Below are 26564 nucleotides of genomic sequence, written 5' to 3' on the forward strand. Positions count from 1 at the left end.
GCGACCATATACTAACACCACGTTCCTAATTTGAACCGGATCGGATGAATTTTGCTCCTCCAAGAGGCTCCGGAGGTCAAATCTGGAGAACGTTTTATATGGGGGCTATATATAATTATGGACCGATATGGACCAATTCTGGCACGGTTGTTAAAAATCATATACTAACACCATGTTCCAAATTACAACCGGATTGGATGAAATTTGCTTCTCTTGGAGACTTCGCAAGCCAAATCTGGGGATCGGTTTATATGGGGGCTATATATAATTATGAACCGATGTGGACCAATTTTTGCATGGTTGTTAGAGACCATATACCAATATCATGTACCAAATTTCAGGCGGATCGGATGAAACTTGCTTCTCTTTGAGGCTCCGCAACCCAAATCTGGGGATCGGTTTATATGGGCGCTATATATAATTATGGACCGATGTGGACCAATTTTTGCACGGTTGTTAGAGACCATATACCAATACCATGTACCAAATTTCAGCCGGATCGGATGCAATTTGCTCCTCTTTGAGGCTTCGCAAGCCAAATCTGGAGATCGGTTTATATGGGGTCTATATATAATTATGGACCGATGTGAACCAATTTTTGCATGGTTGTTAGAGACCATATACCAACATCATGTACCAAATTTCAGCCGGATCAGATGAAATTTGCTTCTCTTTGAGGATCCGCAAGCCACATCTGGGGATCGGTTTATATGGGGGCTATATATAATTATGGACCGATGTGAACCAATTTTTGCATGGTTGTTAGAGACCATATACTAATACCATGTACCAAATTTCAGCCGGATCGGATGCAATTTGCTCCTCTTTGAGGCTTCGCAAGCCAAATCTGGAGATCGGTTTATATGGGGTCTATATATAATTATGGACCGATGTGGATCAATTTTTGCATGGTTGTTAGAGACCATATACCAACATCATGTACCAAATTTCAGCCGGATCAGATGAAATTTGCTTCTCTTTGAGGCTCCGCAAGCCAAATCTGGGGATCGGTTTATATGGGGGCTATATATAATTATGGACCGATGTGAACCAATTTTTGCATGGTTGTTAGAGACCATATACCAACACCATGTACCAAATTTCAGCCGCATCGGATGAAATATGCTTCTTTTAGAGGCTCCACAAGCCAAATCTGAGGGTCCCTTTATATGGGGGCTATACGTGAAAGTGGACCGATATGGCCCATTTTCAATGTCATTCGACCTACATCGATAACAACTACTTGTGCCAAGTTTCAAGTCGATAGCTTGTTTCGTTCGGAAGTTAGCGTGATTTCAACAGACGGACGGACGGACGGACATGCTTAGATCTACTCAGAATTTCACCACGACCCAGAATATATATACTTTATGGGGTCTTAGAGCAATATTTCGATGTGTTACAAACGGAATGACAAAGTTAATATACCCCCATCCTATGATGGAGGGTATAAAAAGTTTTCTTAATGCTAAAAAATAAAAACTTTAAACCTAAGATGCAAATCCTTAAAATAAGTTTTAACCTATATTTGAAGCGCTTTTAGCTTAAATTTAAAAATACAATATGTCTGTTGAGTTAAAGACGATTTCTTTAATTTAAAAATGTTTTTCTTTATTTTAAAGAAAATTTGGCTTACTTCAAAGATCTACAACTTCAGGAGAGAGACACAAAATTTCAAGATTTGCAAGGATTATAAACTTTCTTTTAATTAAAATGTCATTATTTTAATGAATTTTGTCCTTAACATTGCGTGAAATTCGAGTCCTAAAATTTAAGTTGCATATTCTTCAATATTAGGTCAATATTTTTTTCAGTGTAGGGAATTTATTCAAAATTTTATTTCTATAGAAAATTTTGTCAAAATTTTATTTCTATAAGACATATTCAAAATTTGATTTCTATAGAAAATTTTGTCAAAATTTTATTTCTATAGAAAATTTTGTCGAAATTTTATTTCTATAGAAAATTTTGTCGAAATTTTATTTCTATAGAAAATTTTGAAAATTTTCCAAAAAAATCTTATTAATTTCTTAAAAGCCTTATTCTGCTTCAGTTAATCGATTCTTATTATGAGAATTTGTTGATGAGCATGTATGTGGATAGCCATCAATACTTGTTTCTAACTCTTACCCACCCACTCACTCTCTTTCTCTTTCTCTCTCTAATCTAAAATTAATCTTGAGTTAATCGATTATTGTTATAGGAACTTGTTGATGAGTAAGTGTTGGCTTATCCATCATCGCTTGTATCTAAACTCTCTCTCTCACTCTCACTCTTTGTTTTTGTCCATACAATTCACTTAACCCTACATGCCCTTTAATTGCCTTTATGTTATACCACTATGTGATACAAGCACACACTTACTTTAGAAAGTTTTGGAGCATTTCAAGGTCTTACATGCTCTGGGTGTTAATAAATCTTTAAGAGACAGACATTTACAACACGAATACACTTTTAATGTTCGTCAAAAAAATACTAGAACAAATTTAGTCAAAGAGAAGTATCAAAATTGCCCTTGGTTCTTTGAGTCAAGTGACAAAAGGAAAGTAATGGAGCTATGGATGAGAGAGACCATTACAAAAAAAAAAACAGAAACGTAACAAAACAACGACTGGTTGTTAGAAACACATGGTCCGTTTTCAGCTGTTACGCCTTAAAATTCAATGATGGATATGTGTTAGTTGGCAATGAAAGCAAGTGCTTAAGTATGCCAATGCATGCGTGTCTAACAAAAGCCAAAAAGACAATAAAATCACAATCTACATTAAGCAACTTCTTAACTTTATTATGGCAATTTTAGTAGCTATATACCATAAGGAATGAATGTAACAGAAAAAGGGAAAAAAGGGAAGATGGCCCAAGACGAATGTTCCACTCCTTACGACTGAATTTTTTCATAAAATTGTTAAACGAAGAAATAGAAGAACAAAAACTCTTGTTAATCTTTATCGGAAATGAGACAAATTAAAGAATTTTTTCGATTAAAAGAATCATTTATAAAAATTTTTCTATAGAAAAAGATTTTTTATAAAAAATCTTCGATAGAAAAAAATTTTTATAGAAAATTTTCGATTGAAAAAAAATTTTATAGAAAATTTTCGATTGAGAATTTTTTTTTATAGAATTGTTTCGAAAGAATAGTTTCGATTAAAATTTTTTATAGAAAATTTTCTATTGAAAATTGACTGAAATTTTTTTATAGAAAAATTTCGATTGAAAAATTTTTATAGCAAATTTTTAATTTAAACAAGTAAAGGGTGATTCTTTTGAGGTTAGGATTTTCATGCATTAGTATTTGACAGATCACGTGGGATTTCAGACATGGTGTCAAAGAGAAAGATGCTCAGTATGCTTTGACATTTCATCATGAATAGCCGAACGATCTGCCACAACGTCGCATTTTCAGTGAATGGGCCCTAGAAAAGTTGGCAGAAAATCCGCTTTTTTATCGACAAATTTTGTTCAGCGATGAGGCTCATTTCTGGTTGAATGGCTGCGTAAATAAGCAAAATTGCCGCATTTGGAGTGAAGAGCAACCAGAAGCCGTTCAAGAACTGCCCATGCATCCCGAAAAATGCACTGTTTGGTGTGGTTTGTACGCTGGTGGAATCATTGGACCGTATTTTTTCAAAGATGCTGTTGGACGCAACGTTACGGTGAATGGCGATCGCTATCGTTCGATGCTAACAAACTTTTTGTTGCCAAAAATGGAAGAACTGAACTTGGTTGACATGTGGTTTCAACAAGATGGCGCTACATGCCACACAGCTCGCGATTCTATGGCCATTTTGAGGGAAAACTTCGGAGAACAATTCATCTCAAGAAATGGACCGGTAAGTTGGCCACCAAGATCATGCGATTTGACGCCTTTAGACTATTTTTTGTGGGGCTACGTCAAGTCTAAAGTCTACAGAAATAAGCCAGCAACTATTCCAGCTTTGGAAGACAACATTTCCGAAGAAATTCGGGCTATTCCGGCCGAAATGCTCGAAAAAGTTGCCAAAATTGGACTTTCCGAATGGACCACCTAAGACGCAGCCGCGGTCAACATTTAAATGAAATTATCTTCAAAAAGTAAATGTCATGGACCAATCTAACGTTTCAAATAAAGAACCGATGAGATTTTGCAAATTTTATGCGTTTTTTTTTAAAAAAAAGTTATCAAGCTCTTAACAAATCACCCTTTATATACGGCCGTAAGTTCGTCCAGGACGAACTTACGGACCCTCCATCATGGATTGCGTAGAAAGTTCTACGAAAGACTGTCATCCACAATCGAATTACTTTGGTTGTGGTATCTTAAAACTTTTTAACATCGTTTTCTAAATTGTGAGTTAGTCCATACGTAGTAGAGAGCCAGAATTGAAATATGGGGGTCGCTTATATGGGGGCTATATACAATAATGAACTTGATATGGACTAAGTTTTGTGTGATTGAGGATCGATTTATCTGAGGGCTATATATAACTATAGACCGATATGGACCTTGTTAGGCATGGTTGTTAAATTTCAACCGACTCGGATGAAATTTGCTCCACCAAGAGGCTCCAAAACCAAATCTCGAGATCGGTTTATATGGGGGCTATATATGATATTGGACTGATATGGACCACTTTTGGCATGGTTGTTAAATATCATATACTACCACCACTTACCAAATTTCAACCAGATCGGATGAATTTTGCTTCTCCAAAAGGCACCGGAGGTCAAATCTGGGGATCGGTTTATATGGCGGCTATATATAATTATGGACTGATATGAACCAATTCCTGCATGGTTGTTGGATACCATATACTAACATCACGTACCAAATTTCAACCGAATCGGATGAATTTTGCTCTTCCAAGGGGCTCCAGAGGTCAAATCTGGGGATCGGTTTATATGGGGGCTATATATAATTATGGACCGATTTCGACCAATTTTTGCATGGGTATTTGAGGCCATATATTAACACCTGGTACCAAATTTCAACCGAATCGCATGAATTTTGCTCTTCCAAGGGGCTCCGGAGGTCAAATCTGGGGATCGGTTTATATGGCGGCTATATATAAATATATAGACCGATTTCGACCAATGTTCGCATGGGTATTTGAGGCCATATATTAACACCACGTACCAAATTTCAACTGAATCAGATGAATTTTGGTCTTCCAAGAGACTCCGGAGGTCACATCTGGTGATCGGTTTATATGGGGGCTATATATAATTATGCACCGATTTCGACTAATTTTTGCATGGATGTTTGAGGCCATATATTAACACCATGTATCAAATTTAAGCCGGATCGGATGAAATTTGCTTCTCTTAGAGGCTCCGCAAACCAAATTGGGGGATCGGTTTATATGGGGGCTATATATAACTATGGATCGATATGGACCAATTTTTGCATGGTTGTTAGAGATCATATGCTGACACCATGCACCAAATTTGTATCGCATGAAATTTGCTTCTCTTAGAGGATTCGCAATCCAAATTTGGGGGTCCGTTTATATGGGGGCTATACGTAGAAGTGGACCGATATGGCCCATTTGCAATTTCATCCGACCTACATCAATAACAACTACTTGTGCCAAGTTTCAAGTCGATTGCTTGTTTCGTTCGGAAGTTAGCGTGATTTCAACAGACGGAGGGACGGACGGACGGACATGCTCAGATCGACTCAGAATTTCACTACGACCCAGAATATATATACTTTATGGGGTCTTAGAGCAATATTTCGATGTGTTACAAACGGAATGACAAAGTTAATATACCCCCATCCTATGGTGGAGGGTATAAAAGGAGGAAGCACGCTCAAAATAAACCCAGCCAACTGCACTAAAATCGATGATTTGACGGTGGCAAAGGAAAAGAGATATACTTGTACGAATTTATTTCGGCCGGCTTTCGTGTAAACCTTTTTTCGGACGGTTCAAGCGTGGTCCACTTTTGGGTTTAGTGAACTGTCTGAATTTATTCTGTTAATTGGTTGATAGTTTTGCTGCAAGTAGAGGATGTTGATGAGGAATGTGGTAATTCCGAAACGTGCGTCCATCCAACCATCTTGCAGTCTATAGGGCTTTGCCCAAATAAATTTGACAAACATTCTTCTCCTCTGTTCGTTAAGCTACACTTGTAGTTTAGTCAATGCATGGTTTTAAGCTGAAATAAAAAAAACAACAACAATATTTAAAGGAAAAAACCAACACTAACAAAACAAAACGAATAAAAATTTGCTATAAAAAATTTTTCAATCGACATTTTTCTATAAAAAACAAGTAAGGAAAGTCTAAAGTCGGGCGGGGCCGACTATATTATACCCTGCACCACTTTGTAGATCTAAATTTTCGATACCATATCACATCCGTCAAATGTGTTGGGGCTATATATACAGGTTTGTCCCAAATACATACATTTAAATATCACTCGATCTGGACAGAATTTGATAGACTTCTACAAAATCTATAGACTCAAAATTTAAGTCGGCTAATGCACTAGGGTGGAGCACAATGTTAGTAAAAAATATGGGAAACATTAAAATGTGAAGCAATTTTAAGGAAACTTCGCAAAAATTTATTTATGATTTATCGCTCGATATACATGTATTAGAATTTTGGGAAAATTAGAGTCATTTTTACAACTTTTCGACTAAACAGTGGCGATTTTACAAGGAAAATGTTGGTATTTTGACCATTTTTGTCGAAATCAGAAAAACATATACATGGGAGCTATATCTGAACCAATTTCAACAGAATTTGGCGCGCATAGCTACAATGCTAATTCTACTCTCTGTGCAAAATTTTAACTAAATCGGAGCAAAAAATTGGTCTCTGTGGTCATATGAGTGTAAATCGGGCGAAAGCTATATATGGGAGCTATATCTAAATCTGAACCGATTTCAACCAAATTTGGCACGCATAGCTACAATGCTAATTCTACTACCAGTGCAAAATTTCAACTAAATCGGAGTTAAAAATTGGCCTCTGTGGTCATATGAGTGTAAATCGGGCGAAAGCTATATATGGGAGATATATCCAAATCTGAACCGATTTCAACCAAATTTGGCACGCATAGTTACAACGCTAATTCTACTCCCTGTGCAAAATTTCAACTAATTCGGAGTTAAAAATTGGCCTCTGTGGTCATATGAGTGTAAATCGGGCGAAAGCTATATATGGGAGCTATATCTAAATCTGAACCGATTTTGCTGATATTTTGCAAGTTTTTCGAGACTCATAAAATATTCGGATGTACGGAATTTGAGGAAGATCGGTTGATACACACGCCAATTATGACCAGATCGGTGACAAATATATATGGCAGCTATATCTAAATCTGAACCGATTTTTTCTAAAATCAATAGGGATCGTCTTTGAGCCGAAACAGGACCCTGTACCAAATTTTAGGACAATCGGACTAAAACTGCGAGCTGTATTTTGCACACAAAAATACATCAACAGACAGACAGACGGACAGACAGACGGACAGACAGACGGACAGACAGACGGACAGACAGACGGACAGACAGACGGACAGACAGACAGACGGACATCGCTAAATCGACTCAGAATTTAATTCTAAGCCGATCCGTATACTAAAAGGTTGGTCTATGATTACTCCTTCTTGGCGTTATATACAAATGCACAAACTTTTTATACCCTGTACCACAGTAGTGGTGAAGGGTATAAAAATTTCAGTCGAAAATTTTATATCAAATATTTTTGTCGAAAATTTTGATATAAATAGCAAAATTTCTATAATTTTTTTTTAATCGAAAATTTTCTGTAAAAAATTTTCCATTGAAATTTTTTTTGTAGAAAATTTTCCATTGATTTTTTTTATAGAAAATTTTCGATTGACATTTTTTCTATAGAAATTTTTGTTTATAGAAAATTTTTGATTGAAATTTTTTCTATAGAAAATTGTCGATTGAAGAAATTTTTTTAGAAATTGAAAAGAAGACGAGTTTGTGCGAAATTTCAGCATGAATGCTTTATTATTGAAGACTGTAGCGTGATTACAACAGACAGCCAGACAGACGGACATTGCTATATCGTCTTAGAATTTCTCCCTGATCAAGAATATATATACTGTATATAGTCGGAAATCGATATTTCGATGTGTTACAAACGGAATGACAAACTTATTATACCCCCGTCACCATTCTATGGGGGTGGGTATAAAAAAAAAAACAAGTAAGGAAAGTCTAAAGTCAGGCCGAGCCGACTATATTATACCCTGCACCACTTTGTAGATATAAATTATCGATACCATAGCACATCCGTCAAATATGTTGGGTGCTATATTTAAAGGTTTGTCCCACATACATACATTTAAATATCACTCGATTTGGACAGAATTTGATAGACTTCTACAAAATCTATAGACTCAAAATTTAAGTCGGCTAATGCACTAGGGTGGAACACAATGTTTGTTAAAAAATATGAGAAAGATTTAAATCTGAAGCAATGTTAAGGAAACTTCGCAAAAGTTTATTTATGATTTATCGCTCGATCTATATGTATTAGAAGTTTTGGAAAATTAGAGTCATTTTTACAACTTTTCGACTAAGCAGTGGCGATTTAAGATGGAAAATTTTGGTATTTTGACCATTTTTGTCGAAATCAGAATAACATATATATGAGAGCTATATCTAAATCTGAACCGATTTCAATCAAATATCAACTAAATCGGAGTAAAAAATTGGCCTCTGTGGTCATATGAGTGTAAATCGGGCGAAAGATATATATGGGAGTTATATCTAAATCTGAACCGATTTCAATAATATTTGGCACACTTGACTACACTACTAATTGTACTCCTTGTGCAAAATTTCAGCCAAATTGGGCCAAAACTCTGCCTTCTAGTACCATATTGATCCATATCGGGTGAAAGATATATATGGGAGCTATATCTAAATATGAACCGATTTCTATCAAATTTTGTACACTTGGCTATACCACTAATTGTACGTAAAGTGCAAAATTTAAAGCTAATCGGGATAAAACTCTGGCTTCTGGGTCCATATAAGAGCATATCGGGCGAAAGATATATATGGGAGCTATATCTAAATCTGAACCGATTTCTTCAAAAATCAATAGGGTTCTATTCTGACCCAAAAAAGGAACATGTGCCAAATTTGAAGGCGATTGGACTTAAATTGCGACCTAGACTTTGATCACAAAAATGTGTTCACAGACAGACGGACGGACAGACGGACATAGTTATATCGACTCAGGGAACCACCCTGAGCATTATTGCCAAAGACACCATGTGTTTATCTCGTCTCCTTCTGGGAGTTAGTGCATATGTTACAAACATATGCACTAACTTATAATACCCTGTTCCACAGTGTGGCGCGGGGTATAACAACAACAATGTTTAAAGGATAAAGCCAACAATAACAAAACAAAGCGAATAAAAATTTGCTATAAAAATTTTTGAATCGACATTTTTCTATAAAAAAAATTTCAGTTGAAAATTTTATATAAAATATTTTAGTCGAAAATTTTGATATAAATAGAAAATTTTCTATAAATTTTTTTTCAATAGAAAATTTTCTGTAAAAAATTTTTCAATCGAAAATTTTCTGTAAAAAATTTTCCATTGAAATTTTTTTTTGTGTAAATTTTTTTTCAATCGAAAATTTTCTCTAAAAAAATTTTCAATCGAAAATTTTCTGTAAAAAATTTTCCATTGAAATTTTTTTTTTTAGAAAATTTTCCATTGATATTTTTTATAGGAAATTTTCGATTGACAGTTTTTTATAGAAAATTTTCGATTGAAATTTTTCCTATAGAAATTTTTTTATAGAAAATTTTTGATTGAATTTTTTTCTATAGAAAATTGTTGATTGAAGAAATTTTTTTTAGAAATTGAAAATTGAAAATTTTGTACAGAATTTTTTTTTTATAGAAAATTTTCGAATGCAAAAAGTTTTTATAGAAAATGTTTTCTGTGAAAAAATTTTTTTAGACATTTTTCGATTAAAAAAAATTTTATAGAAAATTTTCGATTGAAAATAACTACAGTTTAGCAAATATATCCTTGAAAGAGAAGTTTTTTATGTCGACTTCATGCCAAAATAGACTATGCCCACCCCTTTGCGATGTAGGGTTCAATATTAAGCTCAACAATCAAATAAACCCACCCCGCAATATAAGCATCCGTATCTGGGATATCTTTTGTGAAGAGCAAAATAAATACTTTTGCTTTTTTTTTTGATTTGGGTGTGTTTTTAAAGAGATTGCTTTAACTTTAACTCAGATCACTGTGTATGAACCTAAATCCTTATTAAAGGAATCTTTCGAAACAAAGAATGCTGCTTTGTTGTCAGTAGAAAAGAAGCCATCCTTTATTAGCTTTCTATATATTTTTCTCTGATGTAGTTTTTATCAATGATTTGCTTTCTTTCCACATTATCCTTTGCATTTATCAAAGGTTCTGGACAACAAAGCCTAAGGATATTAGATTGGCTAAAGTTTTAGAGCAAACCGATGATTGACGGTTTTTCTATCTTAGTATTTAGGACTGGCACCATAAATATGGGCCCCGAGAAAATTAAACAAGAACAACATCAACAGCATTTTGGTTGTCACTTCATTCCTCGTTCCTGGGACCAACCCCAAATAATTCAAATGGAAATCGGCCCAATTTCCTTTTTATACCCACCATCATACGATGATACACTGTAAAAAATAATGTGAAATCTATGCAATCTAAATTTAAGACACGCAATTTACACAATGTTAAGGACAATTTTTTTTTTTTTTAATAAAGATTGAAAACAAAATTATAGAATATTTTCTATAGAATTGTTTTTTGAGATTGAAATTTTTTTTTCTAGAAAATTATCGATTGCAAAATCTTTTATAGAAAATTTTCAATTGAAATTTTTGTTTTATAATTTAAACATTCTTAAGGGTAAATATCTTTAAAATAAATATAAAAAAATATAGAACATTTTAAGACATTTTTATGGAAAATGTTCGATTGAAATTTTCACTTGAACACAAAATTTTTAAAACATTTTAGAGTGAAAAAAAAAAAAATATATAGAAACTTTTCGATTGAAACCCATTTAAGAAAATTTTCTATTGAAAAGAAAATTTTCGATTGAAGCAAGATATTGTAGCAGAATTATGATTAAACTTTTTCGACTGAAAAAGTCATTTGAAAGAGTGACAATTTTCGATTCAAAAGTTTAAGAAAATTTTCGGCAGAAAAAAGTTTATAGAAGATTTTTTTTTAAATATTTTATAGACAATTTTCGATTGAATATTTTTTTTGTAAAAAAAGATTTTATTAAAACAAAAAAAAAAAAATTGAGAGTGACAATTCCCAATTCAAAACAAAATGTATAGAAAATTTTCGACAGAAAAAAAATTATAGAAGATTTTCGTTTAAGAAAACTATTTTGTAAAAAATTTTCTTTTAAAAAAATTTTATAGAAAATTTTCGATAGAAAATTTTATAAATGAACTAAACATTTGTAGAAAATTTTCAATTGAAAGAAATTTGTATACAAAAATTTTCGATGAAAAGAAATTTTTATAGAAAAATTTCTATTGAAAGAAAGTTGTATAGAAAATTGTTTTTATAAGATTTGCCATTGGAAAAAATGTATTAGAAATTTTCGATTGAAAAAAAAAACAAAAAAATTATAGAAAATTTTCGATTGGAAAAAACTTATTAAAAATGATTTTATTGAAAAACAAAATTTACAATTGAACACAAAATTTGTGACAAATTTTAGATTCATTTTCGATAGAAAATTTTATAAATGAACAAAAAAATCTTTAGAAAATTTTCGATTGAAAGAAATTTTTATACAAAAATTTTCGATGGAAAGAAATTTTTATAGAAAAATTTCTATTGAAAGAAAGTTGTATAGAAAATTTTCAATAATGAAATTTTGTAGTAAATTTTCGATGGGAAAAAAATTTATACAAGATTAGCAATTGAAAAAACAATGTATAAAAAATTTTCTAAATAAAATTTTATATAGAAAGTTTTCGATAGAAAAAAAAATTATAGAAAATTTTGGATTGAAAAAGAAAATTTTCAATTGAACACAAAATTTCTAGCAAATTTTAGATTGAAAAAAAATATATATAGAATATTTTTGATTGGAAAACAAATTTTCTATACAAAATTTTTAAATAGAAAACTTGCAAAAGTTTTTTAAAGAAAATTTTCAATTGATAAAATTTTTTTAAGAAAATTTTCAAACCGAAAAATCAGCAAATTTTCGATTGCAAAAATTGTTTAAAGGAATTTTTTGGTTGAAAAAAAAATTTGAAATTGAAAAAAATTTTGTTTAAAAATAGAAAATTTGCAAAAGTGTTTTTAAAGAAAATTTTCGATTGAAAAATTTTCAAATCGAAAATACAGTAAATTTTCGATTGAAAAAAAAAATTTATATAGACAATTTTCAATTAACATTATTTTCTAGAAAATTTTGGACTGAAAGAAATTTCCTATAAAATTTTCGACTGAAAGAAATTTTCGTTAAATAATAGTTTTATAGAAAATTTTCAATTGACAAAAAGGAATTTTTTTTTGTTGAACAAAAATTTGAAATTGAAAAAAAAATTTGTATAAAAATAGAAAATTTGCAAAATTTTTTTAAAGAAAATTTTCGATTGAAAAAATTTTTGAAGAAAATTTTCAAATCGAAAAAACACCAAATTTTCGATTGCAAAATTTTTTTAAAGAATTTTTTTGTTTGGAAAAAAATTATTTGAAATTGAAAAAATTTTGTAGAGAAAATATAAAAAATTTCGGAATGAAAAAACAATTGTATAAAATTTTCGGCTGAAAGAAATTTTATTGAAAATTTTCAATTGAAAACATTTTTAAGAAAATTTTCAATTGGTAAAATCGGCAAATTTTCGATTGAAAAAAAAAATTAATTGAAATTGAAAAAAAAATTGAAATTGAAAAAAATTTCCAATTAAATTTTTTTTATAGAAAATTTTCGAATGAAAAAAAAAATAATATCAAATATTCGACTGAAAGAAATTTTGAGAGAAAAATTTCGTTTAATAATAGTTTTATAGAAAATTTTCAATTGAAATAAAATTTTTTTGATTAAATAGTAATAAAATTTTTTTGATTAAAAGAGAATTATCGATTGAAAAAAAAAAATTTTATAGAAAATTTTCAATTAAAATTTTTTTTTAGAAAATTTTGGACTGAAAGAAATTTCCTATAAAATTTTCGACTGAAAGAAATTTTCGTTAAATAATAGTTTTATAGAAAATTTTCAATTGAAAAAAATAATACTAAACAATTTTTGAATAAAATTGTAAGGATTTTTTTTTGTTGAACAAAAATTTGAAATTGAAAAAATTTTGTATAAAAATAGAAAATTTGCAAAAAAATTTCGATTGAAAAAATTTTTGAAGAAATTTTTCAAATCGAAAAAACACCAAATTTTCGATTGCAATTTTTTTTAAGAAATTTTTTGTTAAAAAAAAAATTATTTGAAATTGAAAAAAAATTTGTATAGCAAATATAAAAAATTTCGGAATGAAAAAACAATTATATAAAATTTTCGGCTGAAAGAATTTTTTTTTGAAAATTTTCAATTGAAAACATTTTTAAGAAAATTTTCAATTGCTAAAATCGGCAAATTTTCGATTGAAAAAAAATTAATTAATTGAAAAAAAAAATTTGAAATTGAAAAAAGTTTTGAAATTAAAAAAAAATTCAATTAAATTTTTTTTTTTTACAAAATTTTCGAATGAAAAAAAATTTATATAAAATGTTCGACTGAAAGAAATTTTGAGAGAAAAAATTTCGTTTAATAATAGTTTTATAGAAAATTTTCAATTGAAATAAAAATTTTTTGATTAAATGGTAATAAAATTTTTTTGATTAAAAGATAATTTTCGATTAAAAAAAAAAATATATATAGAAAATTTTCAATTAAAATTTTTTTCTAGAAAATTTTCGACAGAAAGAAATTTGGAGAGAAAATTTTCGTTAAATAATAGTTTTATAGAAAATTTTGAATAGAAAAATAATAATAAACCATTTTTGAATAAAATTGTAAGGAATTTTTTTGTTGAACAAAAATTTGAAATTAAAAAAAATTTGGTATAAAAATAGAAAATTTGCAAAAGTTTTTTTAAAGAAAATTTTCGATTGCAAAATTTTTTATAGAAAATTCTTTATTGAAAAAAAGGTTGGTATAGAAAATTTTTTGATTTTTTGCAGTTTTTTATATAGGAAATTATAATAGAGAAACATTTCGTGTACAAATAATAAAAGTCCCTTTAAACATATTTTTGCATTGAAGACTTGTGGGTAGAACTTTGTATATAGAAAAAATTTGTGTAGACAAATGTATGCATAGAATGTCCAACATTTTATTAGACACATTTTTGTAACGAAATATTTCGTGTAGATAAATTTCTCTAAAAAAAAAATCTGAAGACAAATTGTTTTTAAAGGAAAATTTCGTATAGAAAATTTTTTTATAGAAAAACTTTGTAAAGGCAAAATATCTGTGTAGAAAAATTTCGAGTATTTATATTTGTGCATACTAATTTTTCTTAGAAAATATTTCGTGTAGAAAAATTTGGTTATAGAAAAATCTTTGCATTTTTTTATAAAAATACTTGTCTAAATAAACTTTTTTGGAAAATTTTGCATAAGCTAATTTCATTTATCGTCATAGACATATATTCGATAATTAAACCATATCAGCTTGTGATTAATTTTTAATTATAAGATGCACGAGCGAAAGCACTATAATTTATATTCTTTGCTCTGCTCGTTTGGTTTGATGGTTTGATGTACCATCATATCCCGAATATGGAATATGCTTAAATTTCACATGTATTTTTTGTTTCTGTGGTGAATTTAATATGTTGTGACATTTTCATGGTTTCACCGTGAGGAAGATGGTGCGGAGAAACTCATGATAAAGCTGTTCATGAATAAATTACAAAGCATTATAAATTTCATGGGACATTGTGTGTGGCAAATTTTATTATTTTTGATTAACAAGTAATGCGATACGAAATAAAATGGGTGCGAAATAAAACAAAATATAATTTAGCAAGCCAATATTCATAAAATAATGCATGTTGACATTTTGTGGCAAATGGCATGAAAACGAGGGGAGGCTAGAGGCTATAATGAAATAGAAATAAAATTTTGACAAAAATTTTCTATTGAAATAAAATTTTGACAAAATTTTCTATTAAATAAAATTATGAGAAAATTTTCTATAGAAATAATATTTTAATAAATTTTTCTATAGAAATAAAATTTTGAAAAAATTTTCTATTGAAATAAAATTTTGACAAAATTTTTTATAAAAATAAAATTTGGAGAAATTTTTCTATAGAAATAAAATTTGAAGAAAATTTTCTACAGAAATCAAATTTGGAGACAATTTTCTATAGAAATTAAATTGTCCATAAAAATAAAATTTTGACAAAATTTTCTATAGAAATAAAATTTTGACAAAATTTTCTATAGAAATAAAATTTTGAGAAAATTATCTATAGAAATAAAATTTTGAGAAAATTTTCTATAAAAATACAATTTGAAGAAAATTTTCTATAGAAATAAAATATGGAGAAAAATTTCTATAGAAATAAAATTTTGCCAAAATGTTCTAGAAAAATAAAATTTTGACAAAATTTTCTATAGAGATAAAATTTGAAGAAAATTTTCTACAGAAATAAAATTTGGAGACAATTTTCTATAGAAATAAAATTTTGAAAAAAAATGTCCATAGAAATAAAATTTTGACAAAATTTTCTATAGAAATAAAATGTTGACAAAATTTTCTACAGAAATAAAATTTTGACAAAATTTTATACAGAAATAAAATCTTGACAAATAGAAATAACATTTTCTATAGAAATAAAATTTTGACAAAATTTTCTAAAGAATTAAAATTTTGAGAAAATTTTTTATAGAAATAAAATTTTGAGAAAATTTTCTATAAAAATACAATTTGAAATAAAAATACAATTTTCTATAAAAATACAATTAAAAATAAAATTTGGAGAAATTTTTCAATAGAAATAAAATTTGAAGAAAATTTTCTACAGAAATAAAATTTGGAGAACATTTTCTATAGAAATAAAATTGTCCATAGAAATAAAATTTTGACAAAATTTTCTACAGAAATAAAATTTTGAGAAAATTATCTTTAGAAATAAAATTTTGAGATAATTTTCTGTAGAAATATAATTTTGACAAAATTTTCTATAAAAATACAATTTGAAGAAAATTTTCTATAGAAATAAAATAGGGAGAAAAATTTCTATAGAAATAAAATTTTGCCAAAATGTTCTAGAAAAATAAAATTTTGACAAAATTTTTTATAGAAAGAAAATTTGAAGAAAATTCTCTACAGAAATAAAATTTGAAGACAATTTTCTATAGAAATAAAATTTTGAAAAAATTGTCCATAGAAATAAAATTTTGACAAAATTTTCTATAAAAATACAATTTGAAGAAAATTTTCTATAGAAATAAAATATGGAGAAAAATTTCTATAGAAATAAAATTTTGACAAATAGAAATAACATTTTCTATAGAAATAAAATTTTGACAAAATTTTCTATAGAAATAAAATTTTGACAAAATTTTCTATAGAAATAAAATTTTGAGAAAATTTTTTATAGAAATAAAATTTTGAGAAAATTTTCTATAGAAATAAAATTTTGACAAAATTTTCTATAATAACACAATTTGAAGAAAATTTTCTATAGAAATAAAATATGGAGAAAAATTTCTATAGAAATAAAATTTTGCCAAAATGTTCTAGAAAAATAAAATTTTGACAAAATTTTCTATAGAAATAAAATTTGAAGAAAATTTTCTACAGAAATAAAATTTGAAGACAATTTTCTATAGAAATAAAATTTTGAAAAAATTGTCCATAGAAATAAAATTTTGATAAAATTTTCTACAGAAATAAAATTTTGATAAAATTTTCTACAGAAATAAAATTTGGAGACAATTATCTATAGAAATAAAATTGTCCATAGAAATAAAATTTTGACAAAATTTTCTATAGAAATAAAATTTTGAGAAAATTTTCTATAGAAATAAAATTTTGACAAAATTTTCTATAAAAATACAATTTGAAGAAAATTTTCTATAGAAATAAAATATGGAGAAAAATTTCTATAGAAATAAAATTTTGCCAAAATGTTCTAGAAAAATAAAATTTTGAAAGAATTTTCTATAGAAATAAAATTTGAAGAAAATTTTCTACAGAAAAAAATTTGAAGACAATTTTCTATAGAAATAAAATTTTGAAAAAATTGTCCATAGAAATAAAATTTTGACAAAATTTTCGATAGAAATAAAATTTTGACAAAATTTTCTACAGAAATAAAATTTTGACAAATAGAAATAACATTTTCTATAGAAATAAAATTTTGACAAAATTTTCTATAGAAATAAAATTTTGAGAAAATTTTCTATAGAAATAAAATTTGAAATAAAAATACAATTTACTATAAAAATACAATTAAAAATAAAATTTGGAGAAATTTTTCTATAGAAATAAAATTTGAAGAAAGTTTTCTACAGAAATAAAATTTGGAGACAATTTTCTATAGAAATAAAATTGTCCATAGAAATAAAATTTTGACAAAATTTTCTATAGAAATAAAATTTTGAGAAAATTTTCTATAGAAATAAAATTTTGACAAAATTTTCTATAAAAATACAATTTGAAGAAAATTTTCTATAGAAATAAAATATGGAGAAAAATTTCTATAGAAATAAAATTTTGCCAAAATGTTCTAGAAAAATAAAATTTTGAAAGAATTTTCTATAGAAATACAATTTGAAGAAAATTTTCTACAGAAATAAAATTTAAAGACAATTTTCTATAGAAATAAAATTTTGAAAAAATTGTCCATAGAAATAAAATTTTGACAAAATTTTAGATAGAAATAAAATTTTGACAAAATTTTCTACAGAAATAAAATTTTGATAAAATTTTCTACAGAAATAAAATTTTGACATATAGAAATAACATTTTCTATAGAAATAAAATTTTGAGAAAATTTTCTATAGAAATAAAATTTTGAGAAAATTTTTTATAGAAATAAAATTTTGACAAAATTTTCTATAGAAAAAAAAAAAAAAAAAAATTTTGACAAAATTTTCTATAAAAATACAATTTGAAGAAAATTTTCTATAGAAATAAAATATGGACAAAAATCTCTATAGAAATAAAATTTTGCCAAAATGTTCTAGAAAATTAAAATTTTGACAAAATTTTCTATAGAAATAAAATTTGAAGACAATTTTCTATAGAAATAAAATTTTGAAAAAATTGTCCATAGAAATAAAATTTTGACAAAATTTTCTACAGAAATAAAATTTTGACAAAATTTTCTATAGAAATAAAATTTTGACAAAATTTTCTATAAAAATACAATTTGAAGAAAATTTTCTATAGAAATAAAATATGGAGAAAAATTTCTAAAGAAATAAAAATTTGTAAATTAAAAAAAAAAAAGAGAAATGTTTGGCATTTTTTGGTAAATTTTTGAAATAAATAGAAATAACATTTTCTATAGAAATAAAATTTTGAGAAAATTTTCTATAGAAATAAAATTTTGACAAAATTTTCTATAATAATAATATTTGAAGACAATTTTCTATAGAAATAAAATATGGAGAAAAATTTCTATAGAAAAAAAATTTTGCCAAAATTTTCTAGAAAAATAAAATTTTGAAAAAATTTTCTATAGAAATAAAAATTTGTAAATTAAAAAAAAATGAGAAATGTTTGGCATGTTTCGGTAAATTGTTGTCGAAATTTTGGTAGATTATTTTTGGCTCCAGTGGCATACGTGCAAGGGAGTTCTTTCTTGAATGAATAAGCATCATAATCATTTAAATCACGAAATTAATTGATTTAATAAATTTTTAATTACAAAAATGATTGATGATCAATCACTGAATTCATTTAAACGTTCATTGATACAATAAATGTTATGTGATTGTTTTATGTTTTAATTTAAAACAAAATTTATAGAAAATTTTCGATTGAAAAAAAAATTAGAGAAAATTTTCATTAATGTTTTTTTTTTTGGGAAAAAATTATTAAAAGAAAATTTTTTTCATGACAAAAAAAATAATAATTGACAAAATTTTTTATAAAAAAATTTCAATTGAAAAAATGTTCATAAATTTCGAATGAAAAAAATTTTATAAAAAATTTCCCAATAAAAATTTTTCAATAAAAAACTATAAAAAAAAATTTCAATTGAATAAAATTTTTTTGAAATTTTTTCGATGAAAAACATTTTGGAAGAAAATTTACGATTAAAATAAATTATAGAAAATTTTCAAATGAAATAACTTTATAATAATTTTTTCGATTAAAAACATTTTTATAGAAAAGAAACATGATTAATTGAAACAAAGTTTATAGAAAAGGTTTATAAAAAACATTTATAGAAATGTGATAATTGACAAAATTTATTTTAGAAAATTTTCAATTGAAAAAAAAATGTTTCTAAAACATTTTTGATTGAATAAAAAAATTATAGAAATTTTTCCAATAAAAAATTTTATAGAAAATTTTCGATTAAGAAAAAAAAACAAGCATTTGTTTTTTTTTTCTCAATCGATTCGATTTTTTGTTGACAAAGTTTTATATAGAAATCAAACAATTCATTGATACAATTAATGTATGTAACTGTTTTTGTTTTTAATTAAACAAGATTTATAGAATTTTTCGATTGAAAAAATAAATTTGACAAACATTTTTTTCCTCTGTTGGTTAAGCTACACTTGTAGTTTAGTCAATGCATGGTTTTAAGCTGAAACCAAAAATAACAAAATGATTATAGAAAATTTTCATAAAAAAAATATTTTGGGGAAAATTATTAATTAAAAAAAAATTTGGAGAAAATATTCAAGAAAAAAAAAATATACAAAAGTTTCCATTGAAAAAAAAAATCATAGAAAAAATTATTAATTGAAAAAAATTTTTATAGAAAATGTTCAAGAAAAAAAATTATAGAAAAGTTTTGACAAAATTTTTTTTAAGTAATTTTAAATTGAAGAAAAATGTTTACAGAAAATTTAAAATTGAAAAAAAATGTTTACAGAAAATTTTTCGATTAAAAACATTTTTATAGAAAATTTCTCGATTGAAAAAAAAAAAAAAAAACAACTGCATAGAACATTTTTCAGTTTTGTGTTGAAAAGGTTTTATATAGAAAACAACAAAAATCATTGAAACAATTAATTTATGTGATTGTGTTTGGGTTTAAATTAATGCAAACATTTCGTTGCTGTTTTTTCTGTCTTAACTGAAGTTTCTCACTAATTTGGTTGTATTTATAATAAATTTAAGATTAAATTATTTCTATTACATAGTACCTAATTAGTATTTCTTTCATAATTTACTTTAATTTCTCTTTACAGGTTCATCAAGGACAACTAACGAAAATGACTTAATCAATGAAAACCCGACCTTAGCCTTGAGTGCTGACCTCCAAAAAAAATATATATATTTTGGGGTTTGTTTATTTATCTTGTGTTTTATAAAATTACCCAACATGACTAAAATTTAAAGGCAGTAGCCACCTAGAGATATCAAGTGAATGCAAAAGAGAGAGAAAGAGGAGACAAATCCTATGCCAAGAATGAAAGGCAAGGAATTCTTATAGGAGAAAACTTAAATGGAAACAGTCTTCCTAGCAATCAAAGGTTTCACAAAACCAAGGGGGAAATATTTGAATAAGAAAAGCTAATTAATTTAAATACACAAAATACCGTCATTATATATGGCTTAAAAGTTAATCCCTTTGCCATATATATTTCTCCATAAGGATTAACGTAAGAGTGGCTGAGCCCTTTGCGGCCAACTGTATAATAAAAAATAAAAACACAACCAACAACTATACACTTAACCTAATAACAACAACAATAATAATGAAAGCAACAATTAGTTACTAGCACCAATAAATACAAAAAAAGCATCTATTATATTGAAGAACTTAAACGAAAGACCCTTGTATTAAAGATATATAAGGAAAGAGAGCCTATGTGTGTATGTGTGTCAACTCTTAAGGAAAAAAAAAACAAGAGAGGTGTATTAAGCTGTGTTACAGTGAATGAGAACATATTTCAGCCAACACCATTCAACCATAAGACGAACATACAAACATAAAGACTCACGCCATATATTCTTGACAAGCTTTAACTTTTAGACAAGTCTCGCCAATAATCTCTCACACCTTCATACATACAAGTCTGAGTGTGTTTGGGGTAGTGGGGAGTGTAAAACAAAAAACACAAAAGCAAGAGCACAAACACTCAACAACGGCTAACGGTCATAGTGCATTGGTATTGCATCATCATCCATTTTATTCCCCGCCCCTAGGCACCAATTGTCGTCATCTACAATGTCCAAGAAATCCCTCAAATAAACTAACTACCATAGAAGACCAAGGAAGAACAACGGCACTTACAACTATAACACCACCAACAACAACTTTACACACTAACAAGCCAAACAATAACACCGACATCATCATGTTGCGTAGCTGTGTTTGCTTCGGCCAACGCAGCAATAACAAACGTCGAAGTTCATCGTTTGATACCTCATCATCGTGCCGTTCATCGGAAATTGAACGTGGCGGTAAAACTGCAACCACAGCTAGTGGTGGCAACAATGGTAATGAAGGAGACCAACATCAAAATCAAGTTGCAAGTGGCCGTATGGCCTCTAGTTTGTTACAATTCTTTCAGATAAAAGGCTGGTATCGACACTGGCGTAAACCAACGAGGGGCCTCAGCATGACCAAAATTGAAATAAGTGAGTACAAAATATTTGTTTTTAAGAAAATAAAAACGTCCTATTTTTGAATTGGGGAATTTAGACTCACATTCATTTTTGGACCTAAAATACAAATTTAAAACAAATAGGTTGAAAATTGAGGCTTCCATGCACGATTGTCACCGTTGGTAGAATTCGAACAAAAATTGTAGATTTTGGTGGATTGGATGTTTGGTAGAAATCTTGAAGTTTTGGTAGATTTAGCAAAATATTCCTCTAAAATTAAGAGCTACTTCAAAAATAAAATAAATAAAGTAATACAAATTTTGACAAACTTTTCTATAGAACTAAAAATTTGACAAACTTTTCTATAGAAATAAACTTTTGACAAAATTTTCCATAGAAATAAAATATTGACCAAATTTTCTAAAGAAATAAAATTTTGACAAATTTTTTATAGAAATAAAATTTTGAGAAAATTTTCTATAGAAATAAAATTTTGACAAAATTTTCTATAGAAATAAAATTTTTAGAAAATTTTCTACAGAAATAAAATGTTGAGAAAATTTTCTATATAAGTAAAATTTTAATAAAATCTTCTATAGAAACAAAATTTTGAAAAAATTTTCTACAGAAATAAAATGTTAAGAACATTTTCTATAGAGATAAAATTTGGACAAAATTTTCTATAGAAGTAAAATTTTAACAAAATCTTCTATAGAAACAAATTTTTGACAAAATTTTCTATAGAAATAATCTTGACAAAATTTTCTTTTGCAATAAAATTTTGACAAAATTTTCTACAGAAATAAACTGTTGACAAAAATTTTTATAGAATTAATATTTTGAGAAACTTTTCTGTGGAAATAAAATTAAAAAAAAAATTCAATAGAAATAAAAGTTTGACAAAATTGTCTAGAAATATAATTTTGACAAAATTTTCTATAGAAATATAATTTTGACAAAATTTTCTATAAGAATAAACTATTGACAAAATTTTCTATAGAAATAAAATTTTGACATAATTTTCTATAGAAATAAAATTTTGAGAAAATTTCCTACAGAAATAAAATGTTAAGAACATTTTCTATAGAGATAAAATTTGGACAAAATTTTCTATAGAAGTAAAATTTTAACAAAATCTTCTATAGAAACAAATTTTTGACAAAATTTTCTATAGAAATAATCTTGACAAAATTTTCTTTATCAATAAAATTTTGACAAAATTTTCTACAGAAATAAAATGTGTGCAAAATTTTTTATAGAATTAATATTTTGAGAAAATTTTCTGTGGAAATAAAATTAAAAAAAAAAAATCTCTAGAAATAAAAGTTTGACAAAATTGTCTAGAAATATAATTTTGACAAAATTTTCTATAGAAATATAATTTTGACAAACTTTTCTATAGGTATAAAATATTGACAAAATTTTCTATAGAAATAAAATTTTGACATAATTTTCTATAGAAATAAACTGTTGACAAAATTTTCTACAGAAATAAAATGTTAAGAACATTTTCTATAGAGATAAAATTTGGACAAAATTTTCTATAGAAGTAAAATTTTAACTAAATCTTCTATAGAAACAAATTTTTGACAAAATTTTCTATAGAAATAATCTTGACAAAATTTTCTTTTGCAATAAAATTTTGACAAAATTTTCTACAGAAATAAAATGTGTACAAAATTTTTTATAGAATTAATATTTTGAGAAAATTTTCTGTGGAAATAAAATTAAAAAAAAAAATTTCTATAAAAATAAAAGTTTGACAAAATTGTCTAGAAATATAATTTTGACAAAATTTTCTATAGAAATATAATTTTGACAAAATTTTCTCTAGAAATAAAATTTTGATAAAATTTTCTATAGAAATAAACTGTTGACAAAATTTTTTATAAAAAAATAATTTTTTGAAAAATATTTTCTATAGGTGTACAATTTTGACAAAAATTTCTATAGAAAAATAATTTTTTGAAAAATATTTTCTATAGGTATATAATTTTGACAAAATTTTCTATAGAAAATAATTTTTGGAATAAAATTGTCTATAGGTATAACATTTTCGCAAACTTTTCTCTAGAAATAAAATTTTGAAAAGATTTTCTATAGAAAAAAAATTCTAAAAAAAAAAATTCACAAAATTTGGTATAGGAATAAAATTTTGACAAAATATTCTATAAAACAAAATTTTGAGACCAATTTCTATGGAAATAAAATTTTGACAAAATGTTCTAATAAAATTTTGACAACATTTTATAAAGAAATACAATTTTGACAAAATTTTCTAAATAAATAAAATGTTGACAAAATCTTGTATAGAAAAACATTTTGACATTTTGAGAAAATTCTCTAAAGAAATAAAATTTTGACAAAATTTTCTAAATAAATAAAATGTTGACAAAATCTTGTATAGAAACACATTTTGACAAAATTTTCTATAGAGATAAAATTTTTACAAAATTTTCTATAGAAGTAGAATTTTGACAAAATTTTCTATAGAAATAAAATTTTGACAAAATTTTCTATAGAAATAAAATTTGGACAAAATTTTCTATAGAAGTAAAATTTTAACAAAATTTTCTATAGAAATAAAATTTTGACAAAATTTTCTATAGAAACATAATGTTGAGAAAATTTTCTATAGACGTAAAATTTTAACAAAATTTTCTATAGAAACAAAATTTTGACAAAATTTTATAAAGACGTAAAAATTTAACAAAATTTTCTATAGAAACAAAATTATCTATAAACATAAAATTTTGACAAAATTTTCTATAGAAATAAAACATGGACAAAATTTTCTATAGAAACAAAATGTTGACAAAATTTTCTATAGAAATAAAATGTTGACAAAATTTTTTATAGAAATAATATTTTGAGAAAACTTTCTGTAGAAATAAAATTTTAACAAAAATTTTCTATAGAAATAAAATTCTCTATAGAAAAAAAAAATTGACAAAATTTTCTATGGAAATAAAATTTTGACAAAATTTTGCAACATTCTCGGAATTGATTGCCGAATGTGAAGGACATTATCATAGATAGATTTTGGATCCTGTATCTCTCACAACATTATGAATTAACAATAACTTTGGAATGACACTTTAATTTGAGGGAAAATACAATGAGGAAAAAGTAGAGTAACACCAGGGTAACATATTTTTTGCGAAACGAAAACGCACTTAACAAAATGTGCAATAGAGAAAGCTGACGAGAGCAGTGATGCTTCACTAGCTCTAATAAGAATATATCATGTACCTCTGAGAAAGCAATGGAGCGAAAATTGCGAAATATCAGGACTGATGAATTGAATAAAAAAATAATAAAACAAAAAGATTAACAAAATTTTTCTATAGTAATAAAATTTTGATAAAATTTTCTACCAAACTAAAATTTTGTGAAAATGTTCTATAGAAATGAAATGTTGACACAATTTTCTATATAATAAAATTTTGACAAAATTTTTTATAGTAATGAAATTTTGACAAAATTTTCCATAGAAATAAAATTTTGAGAAAAATTTCTGTAGAAATACATTTTTAACAAAATTTTTTATAGAAATAAAATATTGACAAAATTTTCTGTACAACTAAAATTGGAACAAAATTTTTCTATTGTAATAAAATGTTGATAAAATTTTGTATAAAAATAAAATTTTAAGAAAATATTCTTTAGAAATGAAATGTTGACACAATTTTCTATAGAATAACGTTTTGAGAAAATTTTTTATAGTAATAAAATTTTGACAAAATTTTCCATAGAAATAAAATTTTGAGAAAAATTTCTGTAGAAATAAAATCTTAACAAAATTTTTTATAGAAATAAAAATTTGACAAACTTTCTATTGAAATAAAATTTTGACAAAATTTTCGTTGCAAATAAAATTTTAACAAAATTTTTCAATAGTAATAAAATTTTTATACAATTTTCTTTAGCAATTAGGTTTTGACAAAATTTTCTAAAGAAATAAAATGTTGACAAAATTTTTTATAGAAATAATATTATGAGAAATTTTTCTGTAGAAATAAAATTTTAACAAAAATTTTCTATAGAAATAAAATATTGACAAAATTTTCTGCGCAAATAAAATTTTAACCAAATTTTTCTACAGTAATAAAATTTTGATACAATTTTCTTTAGCAATAAAATTTTGACTAAATTTTCTATAGAAATTAAATTTTGTAAAAATTTTCTATAGAAATAAAATTTTGAGAAAAATTACTTTAGAAATAAAATTTTTTATAGTAATAAAATTTTGACAAAATTTTCCATAGAAATAAAATTTTGAGAAAAATTTCTGTAGAAATAAAGTTTTTTTTATAGAAATAAAAATTTGACAAACTTTTCTATTGAAATAACATTTTGACAAAATTTTCTATAGAAATAAAATATTGACAAATTTTTCTGTACAAATAAAATTTTAACAAAATTGTTCTATAATAATAAAATTTTGATACAATTTGCTTTAGCAATAAAATTTTGACAAAATTTTCTAAAGAAATAAAATGTTGACAAAATTTTTTATGGAACTAATATTTTGAGAAATTTTTCTGTAGAAATAAAATTTTAACAAAAATTTTCTATTGAAATAAAATTTTGACAACATTTTCTATAGAAATAAAATATTGACAAATTTTTCTGTACAAATAAAATTTAAAAAAAAATTGTTCTATAATAATAAAATTTTTATACAATTTGCTTTAGCAATAAAATTTTGACAAAATTTTCTAAAGAAATAAAATGTTGACAAAATTTTTTATAGAAATAATGTTTTGAGAAATTTTTCTGTAGAAAT

At 25.7% G+C, this 26564-nt stretch overlaps 1 protein-coding gene across 1 annotated transcript in view; it reads left to right on the forward strand.

Annotated features, from left to right (window-relative positions):
* Positions 1-26564, forward strand: part of rdgC (retinal degeneration C) — a 262547-nt gene that overhangs the window by 116710 nt on the left and 119273 nt on the right. The window contains 1 exon segment of the mRNA XM_075306228.1: positions 20413-21808. Within this exon segment, the coding sequence (XP_075162343.1) occupies positions 21526-21808 (283 nt within the window). The 5' untranslated portion in view covers positions 20413-21525.

Source organism: Haematobia irritans, chromosome 4, assembly GCF_050003625.1.
Source record: "Haematobia irritans isolate KBUSLIRL chromosome 4, ASM5000362v1, whole genome shotgun sequence".
In the NCBI taxonomy this organism is placed as follows: domain Eukaryota; kingdom Metazoa; phylum Arthropoda; class Insecta; order Diptera; family Muscidae; genus Haematobia; species Haematobia irritans.